This window comes from Epinephelus fuscoguttatus, linkage group LG13 (assembly GCF_011397635.1).
Source record: "Epinephelus fuscoguttatus linkage group LG13, E.fuscoguttatus.final_Chr_v1".
Classification (NCBI taxonomy): Eukaryota; Metazoa; Chordata; class Actinopteri; order Perciformes; family Serranidae; genus Epinephelus; species Epinephelus fuscoguttatus.
In genome coordinates this window covers 23,654,289-23,677,403 of record NC_064764.1, presented here as the reverse complement: position 1 = coordinate 23,677,403, position 23,115 = coordinate 23,654,289, and the positions used below count along the sequence as shown (strand labels likewise).

Below are 23,115 nucleotides of genomic sequence, written 5' to 3'. Positions count from 1 at the left end.
CGGCACCCAGGCAGGAAGAGGGGGTGGCTGGAAATGTTTCAGCCAGAGTTGGACAGGCAGTCTGTTTTTACTGTTGTGAAGAGAAAATCTTTGGTCACTGAATCGGCGGGACAGAGAGGTGGATAAGAGCTGCTGCTGTGGTCGTTATATGAACAAGTTAGCTGCTCAAAATAGCTCTAGTGTAGAATCTTGGTCAGGAACTTAAGTTCTTCAGTCCTACATGAAGTGAGAGAGGTAGGTGTTCTTGCTCTGTTTCCTGACTTGCGCCCAAAGGAATTTGCTGCAGTATGCTGTGGGATAGCATGCAGTAAAGCTGAGCGGCAGTTATAGCAGAAGCTCTGGCTTAACAACAGTTTATTATGAATCTGTGCCTTTTGAGTCTTTGTACATTTGTAGATCATGTTACTTGCTCTGAGTGGACAAACCTCTCAACTCTTGTACACATTTATTCAGCGCACAAGTTAACCACCTTTTCTGCCTGCTCAGCAACTTCCTGTGTGTTTTGCCTGTTAGTATGCTGGACTATCCCGTCCTGTTTTTGACTTCCAACGTGATGTGTGTTTAAGCTTTGTCTTGCTTCACATGTATTCTGTATTTGGAGGGCCAAGAGTCAGCATATCTGGCGGTTGCAATTTTGGCACAGAGTGTTCATGTTGTCCTGCAGTATAAGCAAATAGAGGGTAACAGTGTAATGGAAAATAGGTTACAGTGAGCAGAGAGGCAGCACAGAATACACTTGTGATTCAGATGAAATTTTGTTTTAATTGGTCTGTTTTTGTCTGTACTGATCAACAAAATTTGTTACAAACGTAGTTTAACATGCATTTAATGGCTCTATGGATTTGAGCTTTGGAAATGTTCTTGTACTGTTATTGACTGATTGACTGCCATGACACCACCCAGCTACAAACCCCAAGCTAGCACAACAAATTTGCCTCGCTGTTTGAAACATGCTTACGTTTTTATTGAAGAGGCACAGTCTGGAGAAATCAAATGTAAAATGTGTAGACGTAATATCAGATGCACAAAAACCGTCACATCATTTCTGAAAAGTGGAATGGTCCGTCAAAAATAATGAGCTTGTCTTCTCTGCTAACTAGCTACATCTAGCATTTGGCTGAGAAATCATCTAGATCTTTATCTTGAGATGTGTGTGTGCACAGGGCAGAAAAACAGAATGACTGAGAGAGATCAACATGATGAGGAGTTATTGTAGAGTGAACCTCAAAATCACAAAAAACAAAATAATAACTGACAGACTTTGCTTCTGCATATTCATAATTCCTTTCATGAGAAACACAGTAGTTTATCAGGCTGTATAATCAATGCTTTGCTGATCATTATGAATATTGTGGAGTAGTGTCTGACCTACTGACATATAGCCTGCAGTATTTCATACATACAACCAGTTTGGGTGAGGGGGGACTTCCTTGTTCCTAATCAATGCTTCTTTTTTTTTCTGGAGCCCTGTGGCTTGTGTCCCCTGCTATGAAACACAGAGGCTTCACTGAGATGAATGAGAAGAGTTTTGACGCAGTGCTGCTGTCAGTCTGTGTGCAGCCTAACCTGCAAGATGCTGACTGCTAGTTTAGTAGATTGTTGTACAACGTATAATAGTGCAGGGTGTGTGCAGGTCCTGGAAATATCAGTTTTATAAATTTTAGGTATTAAAAGTCATTAAATAATCTTAAATTTGAAATTGTGAGGTAATTGCCACAAACATGTTATGTAATTTTATTTATCCACCTTTTAAGTTTTAATTTGTAAAAATCAGTCAAGCTCGTTTGCGTAAAAGTCCACATTTCTGATGTTACAAATATTTAAACCAGCCACTGAACTTAATACCGTCTTTTTTAACGTTATACTTTTTATCTGTTGGCAAAATGTAGGTTTAGCTAACCCACTCTAATAACCATATTCCTACATAAAACCTACCTCTGCACATGACCACATACTTGTACTACTTGTCTTTATACTTACCTTCAATGCTTAAATAAGAAAGAAAGATGATTTGTCCAGATAACTGTTTAAAATTTGGTTAAAAAATTATCTTGAAAAGGTCTTGAAAGCACTAAATTTCGGTGTCTGTCAGTGTTTTGCTTGCCAGGTCTGATCTATTAAGAGCTGCAACTAACATTTATTTTCATTGTTGATTATTTACTCAATTAATTAGTTAATTATTAAGTTAACAAAATGTCAAAAAGTAGGGAAAACACACTTTACCAGAGTTCAACGTGTCATCTTCAAATATTTTGATTTTTGCAACCAACAGTTCAAAACCCAGACGTATAGTTTATAGTGGCATAACAGAGACCGAAGCAACAAATGCTCACATTTATGAAGCTGGAACCAGAGAAGACTGGACTTTCTGTTTAAAAAAATGTCAGACAATTAGTTTCTTGTAAGTCTAACATGACTAAATATAACTGGACTAATTACAAAACATCACATTTGTTATTGTTTGACCTAATCTGCTTTCTGCAGTAAACTGCTAATGAACAGATGACTCTGGGGAATGAACAGCCTCTAGTGAATAGAAGAAAGTACATGTGATGCTATCGGTGTTTAAAAATAATTTACGGTAGCTCTAAATGTGCCAGCTGTGGACTAATGGCACTATAATTACAATGTTGTTTGTTTGGTTACAATATCAGTGATGTATGTTTTTTTGTCTTTCAGATCACCATCAAAAAGTGCCTTTGAGAAGATATCCCCGTCTTGGTCCGTCTACATTTCCGGCCTATGCTTTCTTTAAGGCCAGACTCAAGTACCAACACAGGATACCTCAGCTGCAAGCCCTTTGCCACCTCTTTGCACAAAGTCAGCACCTAAAAAATGCCAAAATAGAGCCATAATATAAGAGGACAGAGAATAATGACCTGAGAATTTATGACTAAAGTCTGATATTTATAGGCACCCTCATTTGTGGATAATACACTTCCTTTTGATGGGTGATTTCTCAGTGATTGACCAGCCATCTGATCTGTCTGCTCCAGCTGATGGCGCACTCACTAGGTTGTTGTGAAAGCGGACTTTGCACATAGAGCCAACCCACAGCTTTTGGTCTATGAAGCACACTGAGATTGATTGAAAAATTAAGTTTATGATTATAACCTTTGGACATGGCGTTGAACATTTCTTCAGTAAGAGACACAAAATGGCTGACTCTGGAAGTGTGTCGACAGTTTCAGAGAGGAAACTGTTCTCGTAGTGATGAGGAATGCAAATTTGCGCATCCACCCAAGAGCTGCCAGGTTGACAATGGGAGAGTTGTTGCCTGCTTTGACTCACTGAAGGTAAGAAATACTGCCCATGTGGTATATCTGTGACACCTTAACCTCTTATATGCATTTATGGACTTCTGGGACTTTATACCCTATCAAATAAAACATTTTTAGTTGTAGTAATTTAGTAAGTATACAACCTTTTTGTTTGTCTTGATAAGTTTTAAATTTTTTGGGATTACTCAAAGTGCTTTTGGGGACGCAAGCTAGTGTCCCATTAAATACAGTTAAACCTGCAGGTCTGCTGAGCTAACCAGTGAAAAAATCACGACATGGGTTGGGGTGTGGGTTTGGAAAATCATGTCTTGATATTATTCTTGGGCGCTATCGATTTTTCATACCTTTACACCTTGCTCACATTTAATTGGGGTATACCAGGCCCCCAGAAACACTGCTCAGCTTTGCAACCATAGGCCTCCATTATTAAAGTGACCTCAATAAAACTGTTGACAGGACACCTCAAACTGCAAAGGAGGTCAATTATGACTCTTTCTGCTATGAACTTAAGATCCATGGAGGTTTTATATTTGCAAACCTCTTCTGGAGCTGAGAAAAGTGTTTTAAAAATCTATGACATCATCACAATGTAATGGTTATGGGCCATGTAGGAACTCACAGGCAGGGCCAGCAGGAGAAACACTACTGCACATATTCAGTGGGCCACATACCACGGCAATAAACCCAGGAGCTAAAAACTTTATGGTCTATGCACCAGGTGAGCAACTCCATTGGAATGACTAGGTGCCATCTTGGCATCACGTGTCAAAGTATTATGTTAAAATATGGGGAATGCCTTATATGATGTTATTTCTGGATAAAAAAAAAAAAAAAAAAAGTACTGGTGAGCTACTGTTATTAGAAGTCATGTAGCATATGTCATTGTTTAGCCTAATATGCAATTAGCCTACCTTGACAAGCCTTGCTGGGTTTGAATACTTTAGGCTTTAGAATAAAGAATAGATAGGAAAAAAGCGCCCTTCTTGCTGGAGGAGCCAATGACACTTGCTGACGTGGCGGATACCAAGACATCAGTGGGCTAAACAGAGGTTATGTGTAGAATTAAATCATGTGGCTAATAAACTGCTTAATGTTGGAAGGTGCCATCTCAAGATAAAATTATAATTGGCAATACTTGCGAACAATTGCAGAGGCATTTTGCTTTTTCACTAGTCCTGTAACGTTATCCCCACCACTTGCAGTGGCCATCTTTCTCCGCTCAGCTGCCTGTTCCACCGGTAGAGACTGACCTCTGCTGATGTGTGTTGTGCATTACAATACATTGCCTCAATACAGCATCTCTGTATCAGTCTAATAGAAAGAGGAGCATCTGTATTTTTGACAGTATTGCAAATCATACCTTCTGCATTTATAAATACCCCAGTATGCTGTAATATCTTGCTACCACCCACCCTAATTCATAGTTTTTAAGATTCAAACATACTGTAGAGTATTCAAAAAACAGGATACAAACAAGACTCTTTTTTTTCCTTCCCTTCCTCCTTTCTGAGTGTTGATAATTGAGGAGGGAACAACTATTGTCAGTTTAAACCCCACCTAATGGTTAAATCTCAAGTTAACCCCTCTCCTAAATTAAAATGCTCTCATATCTAGTTTTTTGCAGAAATATATCAAACCACAGAGCAAAACTGCAGTCTCAAAGCTTTATCTTGCATCATGTGTTGCTGCAGTGTTTGTGACACCATACCACACATTTCCAAAAATACAGTAAACACCTGTCAGATGTTACTCTCATCACTTATCTAATGTAGATTATAAAAAACTCTGTCAGCCATTTGGATTACAGCCAGTTTATTCTCCCGTTTGTTCAATTGCCCTGAATGAGACCAAGGCTGCCTTAATCCACTCTCACACAGTCACTATCGCCACACAATGCAGCTTTGCCCCCAGGATTATTCTCATGTTGAGTCATCGTCTTATCTCCTTACTGTAGGCAGTTTATACACAGCTTGTCCAGACAGAGGGCCTGGTCTGTGCCCCTGCGGACAGGGGTCTGGACTAAAGGCTTCAACGCAAAGTAGTTACCATATTCCTTTATCTAAAAACAACATGAGTTGATTCATCTTGTTAAACAGATTGTCAAGGAGGAGTAAATACAGTTGGCTACAAGTTATTTTGAATAAGTAAGTTGCTTTTACCGTTTTGATTAAATTTGATATAAATCAAGTCAGTTTATTTATATAGCACATTCAAAAACAATGGATGTGACCCAAAGTGTTTTCCAGGAGAGGCAGATACATTAGGATCTGCCTCAAGGTACACATGATTAAAGCAGTAAAGGTGCATAAAAGGCATAAATTCATAATGTAAAACAGTAAAATTATAATTAGAGAGACTAGAAATAGTATAAAACCAACAACTAGCATGATAAAAATCAAAGTCAAAGTAATAAATGGGAAGTTAAGAGAAACTGAATGAAGTAGACAACAGATTAAAAAGCAGTAATGGGATGTTAGAAATAAGTTTAGACATAATTTAAGGATCTCAAAATACTTACTGCTTTGAAATTGTCCAGAATGATCAGTCATTAAAAGCTTATTGCAGATATATCGTTATCGGTGTATATGTCACCTGATAAATGACAAAGAAATGGTTGTTAAAAAATGGAAGTTTGTTTATCAGCAATATGTTACTGCTGAGTTGGACCATGTGCTGCTTTGATAACATGCGTAAACATGCCTCATACTGTACTTAGAAGTATGTAATGAGAGATATTTCTACAGACTAAAATGTGGCGCATGTTTGTAAATGAACAGCAGAAGAATAAGAATCGAACAGTTACACACAGAAGATGCTGAATCCATGTTGGCACTAAGTGACTGAATAAAGTTAATATCAAGCCTAATTTTATTGTATTTTAACCTAGAATTACAGCCTGTAGTGAGGATGGAAATAAAATACTAATACAAAGTTACCAAGTGCTTTTCAGTAATAAAACACAGCAGATAAAAACCCAAAGAACAATAAAACAACAATAAAATCAGCAGGGAATAAAATAAAGTTTAGAAAAATAAAATGGCCAAGCAGAGAGGATAAAACCCAGCAACATATTAAATATTCATAAACACTTTCCTGTAAGAAAAATGTTAGCTTAGAGGTCAGCTAGCAGTTGTTGCAGTCATGTGATGATGTCACGGCTCATCTTTGTGAATAGGCTTTTGTCTGAGGAGTCATCAGATGTCTGTTACCAATATGGCTGCTGGTGTAATGTCAGCTGGTACTAACTTATTAGCTTCACACTCAGACAAATACTTATTTGGCTTGACACTGTTGGCATTTTATTGACAAACAATTGCTGTCAAAGTTCTCTACCCGGTCAACAATTACTCCAAACAGAGTTAACGTTAATATACAGGGGAATGTGCACATGCTTTGCTATTGCAACTAGTATCTCATGACTTCTATTAAAAGCAGATGAGAGTCTTGTTGATACACACACATCTGACTCGAGTTGTTTCCTGTGGCCAGCTCTCATTGTGTTTCAACTCTGTTTTATACAGATCGGCAACAATGTCTCTAAGCTATAAAGAAGCGAAAAGCTGCAAAGAGCGTTGTGAATACGTTTCCTCGTATTTGGGTATGACTAAGCCCTCCATTGCTGTGGTGCATAAACCTTTATGTCAGTGTAATAGTTTCATTTCATACTCTCAAGTAACTGTAAACTAGAAGGTTAACACACTACAACTTTCAAAGGGGGCGAATACTTTTTATTGGCAGTGCATTTTCTCCGAGCTTTATACTGACTAATGAAACACTGATGACAGTAAAACCCTCTCTGAAAATAATTAATATGAATCTCTTGGGAGAGATGCAAATGAGGTGAAATTAGTGAACTTAATTGAAGGATTTGAATATGAAGGGCAGAGGAAGGTAACCTCTCATTAGGCTAATAAAGATGCTTGATTAACAGAAATTGTGTTGGTAGGCTCATTTTAAAGTCTAAAAGGAGATACTGGATTCCCGCAGCTGGCAAGCTCAGGGACGTCTTTTGTAGCCAGTCAGCTTTTTCTAAAAGTCTCTCTTATAAAAGCTACAGCACAGTTCTAAAGGAAGCATTGTGTGTTCATGTAATTTATTATCCTTATGTAACTGTCTATTACATTTATATTGTGTGATTCCACAGCACATCATCTACATCCACAGCTAACATTCAATGCCAGTGTGGGAAATGGTCTTTTCTTTATGTAGAAAGGTGATTCGTATAGATAGTTGATGGATAGATGTGAAACACATCTGACTTTCATGCTGGAGGAGGACGTTTGCATTTCATTTTAGACTAGAATTGAAGCCACTGTTTCAAAGAACAACCATAAAATGAAATGATAGGGAATAGGGCTGCACAGTATGAGAAAAATATGCAGTAACATTGAATACTGTGGTAACTGTATAACTGACAATTAATTTAGCTTAAGCTAAAAAGCTGAGCTCGAGTCTTGTCATCATGGGGACAATAGAAACATTTTTGGAGATTTTCCCCCATGGCGCCTTCGAGATGAAAGAACACAGGGGATGCATAGACTGTTTAAATAAATGGACAAAGTCACTGGAATGTCACCCATTAGTTTGTGGACTGCTGATCTGAAGGTCAAGTCTGCCATCTTGGTTTTTGGAGCCAGGAGTGACCATTTTTGGATGAGAGGGTGGAGCTGACTCATAGACTGTAGCAACGCCTCACAGACAGCCTGTCACTCAGATGCATAACTTTTAGTCTTGACCAAATGTAAATGAGTGAGTTATCTAAAAATTTCCCCCTAGTACAGTTGTCATTACTGTTGAAATTAGCTATAGAGACCAAAACCGTGTTTTGTACCAAGCAATAAACATTTCTGCTGTAATGTTGGGCATTTTAACATGAGTGGTGCCTCTGGAGCCAGCCTCAAGTGGTCATTTAAGGAACTGCATTTTTTGCGCTTCTCTGTTGGCTTCATTTTTCAGCTCCGGAGGTTGCCACTTAGACACACTCTGTTGTTTTCCTGATAATGCTACGCTGTGGACAACAGACGTGTTGAAATCAGCAGGAGGAGAGCTAGCTAACGTTAGCCGTCAGGAGTTGGTAGCCGGAACTGTCAGCTGACGGAGGTTGCATTGAGTTACACTATGATATGTTCAAGCTCTATTCAGTAAAAATGAGTATTGAAATCTTGAGTGTTCTTCATGACTTTTTCTTTATTTTTATTACAGGGCCGATGCTCAAGAGAAAACTGCAAGTACCTTCATCCACCTTCACACTTAAAAACCCAGTTAGAGATAAACGGGCGCAACAACCTCATCCAGCAGAAGACAGCCGCAGCTGTGCTTGCCCAACAGATGCAGCTCATGATCCCAGCACCCAGCCTGCAGTCTGTGGTAAGCTCCTCAGAGTGTTTAGGGTAGAACTTCAAATTGTGTTGTGGTGCTTGTCTCGCTTATAATATTTAACATTTTCCCTCATAGACAACATTTCCTGTTACGCAGGGACTGAGCACAAATACTGGTCTTGGTTATGGTTCATACATGACGCCCTTGAGCCATGGAATGAGCCTCATCCCGACAGACAACCTCTCCAGCACCCAGGTTCTTGTGACTGGGAGCCCACCTGTCACAGTCCAGAGCTCCTCCTCCTCTTCCTCCTCTTCTTCTTCTTCTCCCTCACAGAAGCTGCAGCGTACAGACAAACTAGAGGTATTCATGCACCACAAGGAGTGATTTAACATGACAAAATACATCAGTACTTCTGTGGGTTAACATATTCTGGCTACATGCTGAAAAGCTGAATTCCTGTCACTCTCTCTAATTTGCTCCTCTCAGGTGTGCCGCGAGTTTCAGCGGGGAAACTGTGCAAGAGGGGAGACAGATTGCCGCTTCGCTCACCCCAGTGACAGTCCAATGATTGACACCACAGATAACACTGTCACTGTTTGCATGGACTACATCAAGAGCCGCTGCTCCCGGGAGAAGTGCAAGTATTTTCACCCGCCTGCACACTTGCAGGCCAAAATCAAATCCAGTCAGCAGCAAGTCAATCACACAGCTGTGGCAGCCCAGGCCGCAGCTGCAGCCATGGTAAGACTGAGCTTTATCCTTCTGACCACTGAAAAGTCTTCTAGTTTGCACAGAAAACATTATGCTGCCAATAATGCGGTGGTTTTAGTTGTAACTGTGTTGCCATGACATCACTGAATGTGGAGCACTATATATCTGTATGATATAATTTGAAATGGCAACAAAGCAGGAAGTCAGTGATTGGATTCATTGTTGAACCTGTTTTCCATCTTCAGTTAAAACTGCAACTTTAAGGTCAAATTAGTTATTTCCAAGACAAAAGCTTTTCAAAGTTTGACACTGTCACACCCCTCAGACAATAACGAGACAACTGCGCACCACCCACCACTCCCAACCCCCCTGCTTGTAAACAGGAAGTATAATTAGTTACACTTTGGTCTACAGCTCAAGCCCTGTGCTTTTAGCCTATGTTTGTTTACAGTTTGGTAATTTGGCACCAGTAAAAGTATGATGAATAAGCTGCTATTTCACATGCTTACTGTGCACCCACTGATGTAAAGACAACAATCAGTGGATTACTTTGATACTAAAGAAAGCTTAAAAACGTGATGATATTCAGGCAAGTTCTGGAGTTGTAGTGAGTGTCTTTTTTTCTATGATTTCCCCCTTTTTTAGAGTAGTTTTTGGACATTTTATGCCTGAAGTAGTAGTGGAGAAAGTAAAGCAATTGAGGGTTAAGACAGTAGGGAAATGGCCTGCAGCAAACAGTCCAGCCAGCCAGGATTCAAACCAGGGACTTACAGCTCAGGGCATTGGCACCATTGTGGTATGCGCCCTAACCACTTAGCTATCTGGTCGCCTTTTTTCTGTTTTCTTAGGGAATTTATGGACACTAAGTCACAATGGACATCAAAGATAATGATGTCCTTGGAATTTTGCCAAGTTGTGACTTAGAGGAGTGTCGGTTTTGACTCAAATTGTACGCAAATCAGCAGGCCAGACCATAATAACTAACTTCCTGTTGTTTTTAGAACTCAGTATCTTTGCCTAAACATCTCACACTTCATGACCACTTAACTATCCCTCGTACTTCTGGGGAGGCACACACCTCAGAGTTTGAAATTTTCTGTCTAAATTAAGTTAAAAGGAGTTTAAGTCATAAAAGGAAAATCTGCACCTTGTCTTTATTGATAATTAAGAACATATTAACGTTTTTAATCCTGTTTACAAACACTACAGATGTAAACAGACCTTTAATAACATCAGAAAGCATTACAAAGAAGGATGCGATGGGATTAGATTTATCAAGGATTAGTCCTTGTATTAAAAGGCCTGTCAATCATATTAAGAGCGATAAATTAGTTTTTATAATGGAACTGACATTTCAAGGCTTGTGCTTTCAAACAGGCCTAATAAAAAGATGTACATTTTCTATGTGGGCACATGCAGCAGACACTCCATAGACAGAACCAGCACTATATTGCAGTTCACTGAGAAAAGGCTTGTTGAATAGTTTTATTATGTGCTATACAGTATGAATCATTGTAATGGCTCAGCTTTAGGATAACTGCCTGCATGGAAAACTGCACAAAAGAGCATAGTCATTATATATTCTGGACCACACTGACAGTTTTTTACTTCATAATTTCTGCCATTTCTTTTTGCGTTGTTTGCATCTTAAACATTTATTGGCTTTAACATTAACTTAACTTTACCTAAGTTGCTTTAAATGTAATGCATGCTCAGGTTTCTCACTTACTGTGTGCCATTTTGCGTCAGTAAAATGAGCTTCTTTGTCCTCGCTGCACTCCTTAGACCATCTACGTCACCTTTCGTTTGCATCGTATTTTATGGTTTCTTATATTTAGGCTACATATTATTTTTGTTGTATTTTAGGCTCACAGAGGCAGTCATGTTTTGTTGTGCACAGTACAGTACACACAGTAGAGGGGGCGTCTGCCATTTCACTAACAGCCTTGGTGTGAATGTAGTAAATGGAGCTCCACATTCTGTGTTTCATGACATTGCATACATGGTTATTTCAGCTGTTGATTTGTGATGTTGCCTTTGGCTATCTTTCATAAAAGTCATTTTTCATTTAAAGCTGGGGGAGGCAGAAATCTTGAAAAGGCACCCTCCTCCTGCAGCCTTTCTTTCTCTCTTTTAAGCCCCTCCCACCAGACAACCATGGGCATACGCATGCCCTTCATACAGTAATCCAGTGTTTTCTGTACATTGATTTATTGTGCAGTTGCAGGCAGCTCATTCACTTCGGCCTTCCTGCACCACTCTCTCTCTCTCTCTCTCTCTCTGTTTATCAAACCACAAATGATGCAACAATTAGCTAGCTGGCCACTCCACGGTCCTTCTGCTTCGCTCCCCGCCGCTGTGAACAGGAGAGCAGGCAGCAGCTCGGGAGACAGACCTTCAGTTGGTGGCTGTAGCAGCTCAGATTCAGCTAGTGCAAACCCCCAGTGTTGGGTGTTGCAGGCTGATGGCCAGCAGCTGCGCCAGGTCCAACCTGTGTAACGGCACCCACATAAAATTTGCTGATTCGGTTCGGAGTCAGGGCTGTAACAGCAAGCTGGCTGGATTCGGGTTGCTGCAGCCACTGACTGGGTGTCAGTCTCCAGAGCTGCTGCCCAGTCTCTTCTTGGTGAGGTGGTCTGTAGTTGCAAGGGTGAGGTGGTGGACACGCTGTGATTTGAGGCTCTAACATTAGGTACATGAACATCAACATAAAACACACAAAGACAGAAAGTAAAACCAGACATGACACATGAGGAGTGAACCTACAACAACAGGAAACAGACTAAACATGAAGGAATACATGAAACAAGATAACAGGCTACAGAAAACCCAGGATCATGACACTGAAGGGATGTGCACCTGCTTCTGCATTTGTTGAACAGCCAATGGGAATGCCCTCTGTTTGAAATGACCTGTGATTGGCCAAAGTCTCCAACATGGCCTAGATATTCTAAAGCCTGAAAACTGAGCCAAGTGGAGGTGCAAAAGTGTAGTTTTCACTTAGTCCACTTGAATCACAATATACACAAAATATATTATGGGATTTCAGCCCAACAAGGCCTAAATGAAACTGTCTACCCCAGTTTTAACAATAAAAATGTTCAGTACTTGATGTGCATTACATTGTCATCCATTCCTGAAACCTGTAAAAATCAATGTCTGTATTAGAAAAATACATAGGGTGCATACTGTAGTTGCACTGTTGCATCATGGTAGTGTCTTGATTACAATTAACAAACCCTGATCAAGAAATATTAGTGGTCAGTATACAATGTGAAAAAGTATACAAGCTTGTGCCCTACTGTGGTAAATCTGTGTTGCAAAAGCTATTGATTACCTGCACATGTTGACCTACTAATGAAGAAGGCTTTAGTTAGCGTGTCCTTTAATCAGTTATTTTGGTCACTGTGCATGCATATTGTGTTTTATGTCGTATACTACATTCAGATTATTTTGTTTTTGTTTTCCCCTTCTCACCTATCCACAATGCTGTCCCCCATGACGCACCTCTGCTTGCTGTTACCTGTATGTTAAACGCTTGAATCCCATTGGCCCACTGCCATCATGTGCTCTCTGCCTGCTATTAAAAGACTCAGTCGACTGCCAAAGCAATGAAGCGATCCCTCGAGGCAACTGTAGACCTGGTATTTTCACCTTTTGCTTTGGTTGTAGCTATTAATTGTACTGTAATAACTTTTCATTTGTGTCATTATGGTTTAAAGCTTCTTCAAGTCTCATATAGTCTTTGTGTACACAATCATCATCAGTAGCTTTAAGTGCATAATTTGATAGATGTTTTAAAAAAAATTTGGTTGTTTCATTCATACTTGAATCCTAAAACATGCTTGATTTCTCCACTATGTGATAATAGTCTCCTTAATGTGTAGTCATGTTTGCCGTTTTCCCATATTTTTGTAAATGAATGCTAAATATTAAGTGTTCAAATTGTGTCTGAATTGAAAGAACAGATAGTTTTGGTGTGTCATGTCTCCTTGTTTCCTTCCAGGCCTTTCCCTACAGTGTACCCCTACCAAAGAGACCAGCTTTTGAGAAGAGCAGCTTGGCCAGCTCTCTCCTCAGCCCCAGTTTTTTGCACTACCAACAGGCTCTGGCCAACACACAGCTGCAGCAGCCCACCGCTGCATTTTATCCGACAGGTGAGCTTCTAAACTTAAAGGAACAGTTCACCCCAAAATCAAAAATACATATTTTTTCTCTTACCTATCGTGCTGTTTATCAGTCTAGATTGTGTGGTGTGAGCTGTAGAGTGTTGGAGATATCAGCCATAGAAATGTCTGCCTTCACTCGAATATAATGGAACCAGATGGCACTCGGCTTGCACCAAAAACTTGACAGCAATGTCTTTTTCCCAAAAATCATGACCCACTTATTTAAGATAATCCACAGACCTTGTTGTGAGCAGTTGTAGGATCTAGTTTTTCTCTACCAAACTGTACCTGCCGACCATATCACCACACAGAAGGAAGCATGCATCTACTCATGGAGGAGAAGCTCCTGTATGAGACAGCACATGGCATCCTCCTTGCCTGAGCTGTAATGTTAGCTAGCTCAGTGTGCTAAGTCAGCTAGCTTCCTTCTGTGTGGTGATACAGTTGGTGTGTATAGTTCAGTGGAAAGAAAATAGTTCCTTCACGAAACTGCTCACAACAAGGTCTGTGGATTATCTTCCGTAATCAGGCCATGATTTCTGTAAAGAGACATTTTTTAAAATCAATTTTCTTGGCTCATTGAGCACCACAAGCTGAGTATCATCTAGTTCCATTATAGTTAAGAGAGGGCAGACATCTCCACGGCTGATATCTCCAGCACTCAGCAACTCACACTAAAACAATCCAGACTGATGAATAGCACTACAGGTAAGAGGAAAGATACGTATTTTTGACTTTGAACTGTCCCTTTAATGTGAACTCAAAGCTAAACATACATTTTATACACTTTTTAAATTTCATATGTGTCTTAATTCTTTTGTTTCTGGGGGTAAATACTGTTGACAAATATTATACACACTATGAACTATGATGTACAGTAGAATTTACTTTATTTAATCTGCACATCTGTTAATTCTTTACTGTCCAAACTCTTAAGGTCATATTTGTGTATTCTTAATACACTAAAGACATATTCATCTCAGGTCAGTGTTTACCATATAAATATGTGTCAGTCACATTAAAATAGTCTCTCTCTGTTTGATTTTCCCACAGGTTCTGTCTTCTGCATGACCCCTGCTAACAGCGTTGGTAGGTCCCTTCATTATTATTATTCTTTTAAATACACTGTCTCATTATCAATGGAGAACACGGGTGAAACTTTCATATTAATGTTTTTGTTATTCCAGCATGCATGGGAAAGCCACATTTAAAACTAATCAGAGCAGATAATTTTATTTATTCATTTATTTTCTTCTGTAAATATTTTTGTTTGTGTTGCTTATGTGGGTGTTTTTTTTATCCACTGAGGTCTTACGATAAATACTCACTTGTAATATATCAATAATCCTTTCTCAGACATCACTTCAGGTGGTCAAACAGATGACACAAATCTGAGCTATTTGGTGGATTTTGTTGGTAGAATTGCCACGCAGCATGGTTTAGGAAATTTGCTCAGCATCCCTTTCATGTTTTTATATTCCTAAATGTTTTACATGATAAAAAAACTCCTCTGATGTCTTGTAGAATTATTGCAGTACATGTCGTCTCTTTTGGGATGTCAAGTTATGGACAGATTTCCTAATTTAATCTCTTATCAGCTCTCCTTTTATGTTCTCCCCTGCTGTCTCGCTTTGCTGTGTGATCACATGCCATCTGCTGGTCTAACCCAATGATGGCTTGCTGCTAGTGTCATATTGTATTTGCCTGGCAAGAGAGAGAAGAAACATTGCTATGGTTACCATAATGCTCCACCTCCCTTTTCATTGCTTTCATGGTTCCCTTCCTGAAAAAGTCCCCATGATGTACAGTGCTACGCCTGCTACTGTCTCTGCAGCAACTACTCCCGCCACAAGTGTCCCCTACGCAGCAACAGCACCAGCCAATCAGGTTTGCTCCTTTTTAAAGCTTTCTGTCGTAAATCCTTGAGCTCTGAATAAGTGCTTCATCTTTAAATCAGGGGAGTTGCTTCATCAGCATAGCATTGCCCTGCTTGCATTGCCTGTCTTTGAGCTTCATCCACCTGTAGACCTTCAGTTGAAATAGGCTGCATTTCACCCATTTCCCTGATGACAGACATCACTTCTTTAGAGAGGTCTTCCATCTGGAAATAATGGTGTTGCATTTATTCTTTACTGCATGTTTTTTTTCTTTGTTCCATGTCAGTGTCTGTTTCATTTTTCAGTATGCAGTTTCAAATGTTCTCTGAATACTTCAAACACAATGGTAGCTGATGTACATGTCATGCTGGTTGCATCAATGTGTTAATTGTATTATTATCATCTGTGAAACTGTCCTAGGGTTTCATTTTTATACATGACACTGTAATGAGACCTCTTTCAGGAGTGGCGATGCTAAAGGTATACTATGCAGGATTGACAGTTACTGTCTGTAAACATGCTCGCCAGCGAAACAGAAGGCAGAAGCCAACCCCAGATCACTCTCTTTTGATGTTTCACCCCGCCGTATTTACATTTTTTCAGTGCTGTTTCTCTCGGATGCCTGCTGCTTATGTTCTAACACCTGGTTGCTATGTTACCTCACCTGAATGCTGTGGGGATACACGCCCATAAACATCCTAAGCGTGGAAAATTGGAAAATACAGACAGAAGGCAATGTCTATGCAGAAAAATACACCACCACACACTTGTAGAGGGTCTTAAGTGATGATTGAGAGAGATTACTTCTTTGTCAGTCAACACATGGGGTGCGCCATATCATCTTGTTCACAATATTACCGGTGTAATTTTTAATATCATATGAAAAATTCGTATCATGATGCTCACAATATTTTGACTTGCTGACATACTGACATCATACTGTTACCCATGGCAACAACAAGCATGGCTGAAAGCGAAATTATTACAGACTCTACGGTGGTTCCAAAACAAGGAGCAGCTTCAGTAGTGTGGAATAAACTGTGGCGTCGTTAGGCCGTTTATTAAATAAATTATACGTTGTTTTTTTACTAATTTGTCATATTGTCAAGAATATCGTTATCGCAAAAATACCCTGAAATATTGTGATGATATTTGAGGACCAAATCACCCACCCCTTATCCTGCATAGCATATCTTTAAGATGTATGTGTTATATCTGTGTCATACTGGATTCTGACACTGCTCTGTTTTGGTAGTGTCAGCCGAGCAGACTGAAACATGTGATGGTTTTGTAGACTAGAGATTGTAGAGGTGTCCATTTAAAATTTTTGGTCTTTACTTTGTTAACTTTCTTGACTTTGTTAACTTAATGTGCCTACTCACTAATGGGACCATCTTTACAATTGCACATTGTGCAGCTGAGTGTTACACAAGACTTCAAATTGCAGTGAAGTTATCCAGTGTTACACAATACTGTTTATTTTAGGCAGAAACATCTGTTTAAAGTTATCCATAATATACAGTATTTCAATTTGATGTATTGGTACAGCCATGAAAAACTTAAAGAAGTTGTTGAAGACTTGTTTTTTTCTTAATAAGATTAAAAACCTATTAAAAAATTAAGACCAAAATCAAGAGTTTAATGGGTTAAAGGAATACGACATATCAATTACCCTATGTTACGCTGAATTCATGAAGGAAACTTTTTTTCCACCTGCCTCTGGTGAACGAAGAATCCAAAAATGGCAAACATTCTGCATTTCACAGCAGCAAAACAGTATTAAAACATCTGTTTACAAACTCACACAACTTGTGCAGTACAATCCAAGTCTCATTTATCCAGTCGTATGCTCAGTTCCTCCCAAACATTTTCATTTTGACTTGAGTTCAAGCACACGCTGACTATTCCTCCATGTGTGAGGCTGTTAATAAGAATTAAGTGAAAATGCACGTGTTTGGGAAGACGTACTAATTATACTGCACGAGTTGTGTGACACTTTGTAAATGAATGTTTTGATATAGTTTTGCTGTTGTTGAACTCTATTCCACTTTCCTCTGATTCATCACAAATTTTCTCGGTTTTGGGATTCTTCGTTTGTCTTAGAGGCATCTTCACAAATTCAGAGTAACACAGGGTGAGTAATTAGTGAGTAAAGTATTCTTTAAGGTATTTGTTTCATTTCATTTTAGCAATTTAATGTCCATCACACTGAGCACCTTTGTCATGTAACAAAAACACATATGGACCATGTATATCTCTGTTGTCTGCAACCACTAAGTGACTGTGTTTTGCCCCTGAAACAGATCATCCTCAAGTAACCACCAGACACAGAAGTCAGTGCCGTGTTGCTGCTGTTAAAGACGCCCAACAACTGCTCTGTAAATATTCTGTGAACACCGCACACAACCTACAACAGGCTGCATGCTGATGACATCTCTGATGAAGAGGTTGTTGACATTACTTTGATCTCTCCTAATAAATTACATAGCTCAATTACTAGGATTATTCTGTTAGATAAGAGTCACAGAAGGTTACTGTATGCACGCGTCTCTGCACCTGCATTAACATGCATCCTTAGTAATGTGCATAATATCTTGGTTTCTATTTCCTTAACCAGTTCTGACAAGGTGAGAAGTGCATTTAGCCTCTTAATCAGCTGAAATGCAGTTCACATGTAGGATCCTCATAAATAGAGATTAACTTTTCTGAATAAATCCAACCAGAAAACACATGGAAATTAAACAGAAACAGGCAGTTCAGATACAGTAACACCTAATGATATTAACTAACAAATAGAACTGTTGTTCACTGATGGTTTTAAATGTTGTACATATTACAAGAGGAAGACATAAGGCTGACAGATCTAATCTGAGATGTTAATACCAGGTATAAAGAGGTTCTATATTGGAGATTGTTAAAACTGTATCCTCAAGATATCGAGCAACAACTTATATTTACTTTCTTGAATGTGTTATGTAAACTATAAGGTTTTTCACATGAATGATTGTTTATCTATTGCTAGCTTTAATTATTTCAAACAACCTAGTAATACGCACTTATTTTAACTTTCCACGTTGTAAGAAATTACACAAGCTTTCTTTAAAATGCTCTGAGGGTAGTCCATCTTTATTGTTTACCCTGTGGTCCCCAGAGAACAGGATCAGTGCTCCACCTCCTGGTGTGCCTTTGCATTGCATATAGAGTATGTTTGCTCAGAGGAAATACTGTATAATCCATTTGCTGCAGATACTTTGAACTCAAACATTTAGATTTCCCCCTCTTTATTACATAAAAAAAACATCTGTTTGGATTATTGGTCACAGTGATGGTTGATTTGTTGATGTATCTGTAAGTGGTTCTCACTTCTGGAGTCGGTTTCACAAAGATAGACTTAGGATAAAGCAATTGGTCATGTTTTATATGTCTAAATTCAGCTTTTGCACAAAGTTTTTTAGTTCTTCTTGGCTGATATTGGACAGAATTGCCAACTTGTTACACTCTGTTACCAGTCAGATCAAACTCAAAGGAGTGTGTGGATTCAAAGGTCCAGACTGAGGCAATAGTTCTTTAGTATCTTAAGTAGGACTAATGGCTGAACGAGTAACCACATCAGTCCACGTCAAAATACGTGAGGGAGTTATGAACAACTAATCCATGCAGCAGCATTGGGTTACTTTTCTAGTTTTGAAAGTACCTCTCATGTCACAGAAACCACTGAGAGAAACTTGTGTTATTATCATACTGTCCGTGATGTGTCTGTGTTTTTGTTCTGTTGCTCTGCACAGATCTGACACTTGTCTGCCCGCCCACCTGCTCTCATCCCTCGGCTCTCTGAAGCTCAGTGCGCCTCAGTTTCCTGGTAAAGGCGGTGGGGCAGCATGGAGGTTATCAGGGCTGCTGGTAGACAATATCCTTGTATTGTAAGGTTCATAAAATACACCCAAATTTGCGAATATGTAGAATATTACTACAGACATCCCCGTTATCTTACATCGCAATGCCTGCTGTGACAGCAGATGCTGTATTCACTCATGTCAGTGATGATGGTGTTTTACCATCCAGGGGATGCGCCTTGTTTTTTTCCCTTGATAATGCTACATTGTGATAAAGTGATTGTGCCACTGATTGATGCTGTATTGACTCATGTCTTTTAACTTTTACCAGCAGCCGCCATTTTCCCCTCATACATGTCAAATATGTCACGCAGTTTTGTTGTTGTTTTCTGTTTTGTTCACAGTCTGAATAAGTGAGAAGAAAACATAAAAATCTTCTCAATGAAAGAGGATAAGCATATTTCTCAAATTGATGAACTATTAAAGTTATACAGTAACTTCTTAAAATGTTACGGATTATCCGTAGAAATTCTATTTCTATTTTTGGTTCCGTGCCACTGGTCAGCAGGTGTCACTGATTGTTACCATGGGAACACTGGCTAGAAGAGGCACTCTCAAATCTGAAACCGCAGAGCACCCTTTTGTTACGGTTTTCAGGTTTAATGTCATGTTTGACCAAAACAGTGTGAAACAGCCTTCGGGGTACGTTTTCTCCCATTCGGTGAGTGTGTCGGAGGTGTTACCCAATCAGCAGCAATGTGTATTAAAGTAAAATAGATCTTTACTTATTGACCGTACTTTTTTTGGGTTTATATTTCACACTTGCTTTGGGATTATAAACATATGTTTCCCATGCCAATTAAGCCTCTTTGAATTCAACTGAATGAAACCCCACCACACTAAAAGGCAGTGTGCCTTTCTAACACAACAGGGTGTTCAACACTCCACCATTTACATTTAAACAAATGTTTTGCTACATTTTGTCAGGGCTGAACGCACCCTGGGTGTCAACGATTGTTACCGTCGGACTATCTTAGTTCTGAGTTAGCCTTATGGCTAGATTTTTGGGTTCAAAGTAAGCCAGTCTTTATTTTTGTAAGACCATCTAATTTGCATTATAGGCTGGCATAACATTACAGACCCATCTAAAATATCTTTGTGAAACCATCTCCTGGTTTTTAAGCAGAACCTCCACAGCCATCCGAGTCAACTCAGTAATTACTACCGCTCATATTCAAAGTAAAGTCCCTGTATTAACCCTATAAGAGATGAGTAATGTGTGAGCTGTTAGTCTTAATGTGACAGTCAGTCGTCAGTACTGTATTTGAATGTTACAAGTGCCTGAAGAATTGTGCAGATGAGGATGTTTGTGCATATTTAAAAGGCTTTGTGTGGAAAAATTACTCTAAAGTCACATTTAGGAGGAGATGTTTTGCAATACTACGTCAGTGCTTTAGTGTTTAGTCTTTCAATTAAGTTTCACTGATGCTCAAATTTGTATGTGTGTACTACAACATGTATAAGAGTTGATACCCAGCTTCATTTGTTTCACTTTTAAGATATGACCCCATTAGTTTCATGCACAGTAAAATACTTTATGTCAGTAAAGTAGAATTTAAGTTTAGTTGTGTAGAGTTGAAACCACATTATGCAATAACCGTCATTGTTTGAAACTGACAGAGTGGGTATTGTGTTTAGTTAAGAAAAGAACAAAAGCAGATGTTAAAAAGATTTCACTCATATATTAACGTTCACCTTTTATGTAAGTTTTAGTTCCCTCTTTGTGCAAATATCAGCCTTTCCTTTAATGTTTCTGATGTCTTTTCAAGTGACTGATGTTTTGGTTTTTTTTAATGAAAACGTGTGTACACTTTTGTGTGATTAACTCAGACAATCCACCAAGAGATTTGTTCACATTTTTTTGTTCTCATTCGTTGTGAAAAGTCTTACACATTTATTGTTTGGAATATAAGGAGTATACTTGCATATTTTACTAGTCTAACATTAGAAAGGAACACTTTTAAAATGTATTTTCTTCTATTTTATGATGAATGTAATTTATTAAACTGACTTTAGCTTCTGCTGGGGGTTACCTCAAAGGGCCTCGATCTGTTGTATTAGCCTACGATAAGCCGTCTTGTGTCCAGGGAGCGAATGTTGGGAGCAACGAGAAGCTTGAAACATTTCAACCCCTGTCACTGCCTTGTCACCAGTGAGGGACAACGAACCTTTGTATGAGCAAGGCCATAGAACTGCTTTTTATTTACAAAAGTGTATTGTACAGGCCACATTTTACGGAGTGTAACTTTCATAATAGCGTAACAATAGTTTGTCATTTAATTGTGTTGATGTGTTGCCGAGGCAATCTGAAGTTGCAGTGGTTAAAAACTGTATTTTTGTAGGTGATGGATTTGTTTTTCCTCCTCACAATAACACATTAGATTGTACTGTCAGATAATATGCCATGGTGACACACTGTAAGTGATCCAGTGCATACGAATATACTCTGAAATGTTTTGTGTTTTATATTGTTTCCGCTGCATGTTAACATCTTGCAGCAAACATATAATCCACCCTCAGAGCGTCTGCAGTCAGTTGATGGTTCAGTGGCTGTTTGAACCTTAATCTCATCATATGATTGTTTCAAAAGTTTAACTGGTTATTAGATATATGACAAAATTTCCCTTATTTATTTTACCTGCAAATTAAAGGCATATAACCGAATGTTTATTTCAACTTTAATCAAAAAGCTTGAATGTCATGGATATACCCGCACATGGAGGTTGTTTGAGATTTTCATCCCCCCATCGAAAAGATGTGGACAGTAAGAATGTTTGGTCTGAGCAACTAAAGCACTTTCACCGCCGTCAGACCGAGAGGACATGCTTTTTGTGAACTTTGCCTTATCTTTAATCTATTCCTCAGTTTGTATTTGTTCAGTAATTATAAATTTCATATTGTCTAATAAATAAAAAAAAATTCATTTAACTTTTCTGTGACGTTATTGCTACTCGAGTTTTGAATTTGAGGCCAAAATTACTTTGTAAAACAAACCCAAACTATCCTGATAGGACAAAAGGTTAAATTGCTAAATTATATCACACTTTGAAATATGCTGGTGCCATTTGGTTCCATCCTGGCCTGAATATAAACTGTCCCTCACTTTTTTGTTTTAACTTACTTGTGGAAATTATTTTTATTTGTGTATAATTAAACATGTGGATAGTTTTGTTCCTGTAAATTCAAAATTGTGTAAAATCTAATATTGCAAATAAATAAATGTCAAGTAAATGCAACGCTGTGATCTCTGTTGTTTGATTTTGCATTGTACATTCATTTTTACAGGGCAGCACGGTGGTGCAGTGGTTAGCATTGTGGCCTGAAGGTGGGGGGTGCCCTTCTGTGCGGAGTTTGAAGTGGGTGGGTTTTCTCCGCGTGCGCCAGCTTCCTCCGGCTTATTTGGTGACTCTAAATTGTCCGTAGGTGTGAATGTGAGCGTGAATGGTTGTCTGTCTCAATGTGTCAGCCCTGTGATAGTCTGGTGACCTGTCCAGGGTGTACCCTGCCTCTCGCCCAATGCCAGCCCCCGCGACCCCCAACAGTATAAGCAGTTACAGAAAACAAATAAATTTATTTTTACATTTTAAGTTATAAGAGGGGGAAAAAGTGAGCACACATAAACTGATTATGCCAATGGCCCATCCGACATGCCAAACAGCACCGGACACCTCTGTGGATAATTCGGCTGCTGTTAAAAACCTCCTGAAAATCTGGATCAGAAATGAGGTGAACACCAAGGTAATCAGACAAAAAAGGTACATTTTGGCAGGTGCTGGGCTAGTGACCCATCTCTGACATGCCAAACAGCATAGGAGAAACACTGATTTGTACTTTGAAACTGCTTTATTCTGTATTTCTATCA

The 23,115-nt window shown here is 39.0% G+C and overlaps 1 protein-coding gene across 5 annotated transcripts; it reads left to right on the top strand.

The window, feature by feature from the left end:
- Window positions 1–17: 17 nt before the first annotated feature.
- LOC125899433 (muscleblind-like protein 2a) lies at window positions 18–22,484 on the top strand. 5 transcript variants are annotated; one of them, XM_049593749.1, is made up of 10 exons: window positions 18–234; window positions 2,680–3,296; window positions 8,484–8,648; window positions 8,736–8,963; window positions 9,090–9,344; window positions 12,905–12,958; window positions 13,321–13,471; window positions 14,537–14,572; window positions 15,276–15,370; window positions 17,664–22,484. In XM_049593749.1, the coding sequence occupies exons 2-10, from the start codon at window positions 3,123–3,125 to the stop codon at window positions 17,676–17,678; spliced, it is 1,173 nt and encodes a 390-aa protein (XP_049449706.1). In that variant the 5' UTR covers window positions 18–234; window positions 2,680–3,122; the 3' UTR covers window positions 17,679–22,484. The 5 variants fall into 5 exon arrangements, with proteins under 5 accessions (XP_049449706.1, XP_049449707.1, XP_049449709.1 ...); XM_049593750.1 differs by lacking the exon at window positions 15,276–15,370 and having other exon boundaries at window positions 8,757–8,963; XM_049593752.1 differs by lacking the exon at window positions 12,905–12,958 and having other exon boundaries at window positions 19–234.
- The last annotated feature ends 631 nt before the right edge of the window (window positions 22,485–23,115 follow it).

What these genes read in the sequence shown, in the direction of transcription:
- LOC125899433 (XM_049593748.1), top strand. Translation starts at nt 3,123, where the DNA reads ATGGCGTTGAACATTTCTTCAGTAAGAGACACAAAATGGCTGACTCTG. An exon ending in CGCTGCATTTTATCCGACAG is followed by an intron (nt 13,472 to 14,536) that starts GTGAGCTTCTAA and finishes ATTTTCCCACAG; the next exon opens with GTTCTGTCTTCTGCATGACC. An exon ending in GACCCCTGCTAACAGCGTTG is followed by an intron (nt 14,573 to 17,663) that starts GTAGGTCCCTTC and finishes CCCCTGAAACAG; the next exon opens with ATCATCCTCAAGTAACCACC.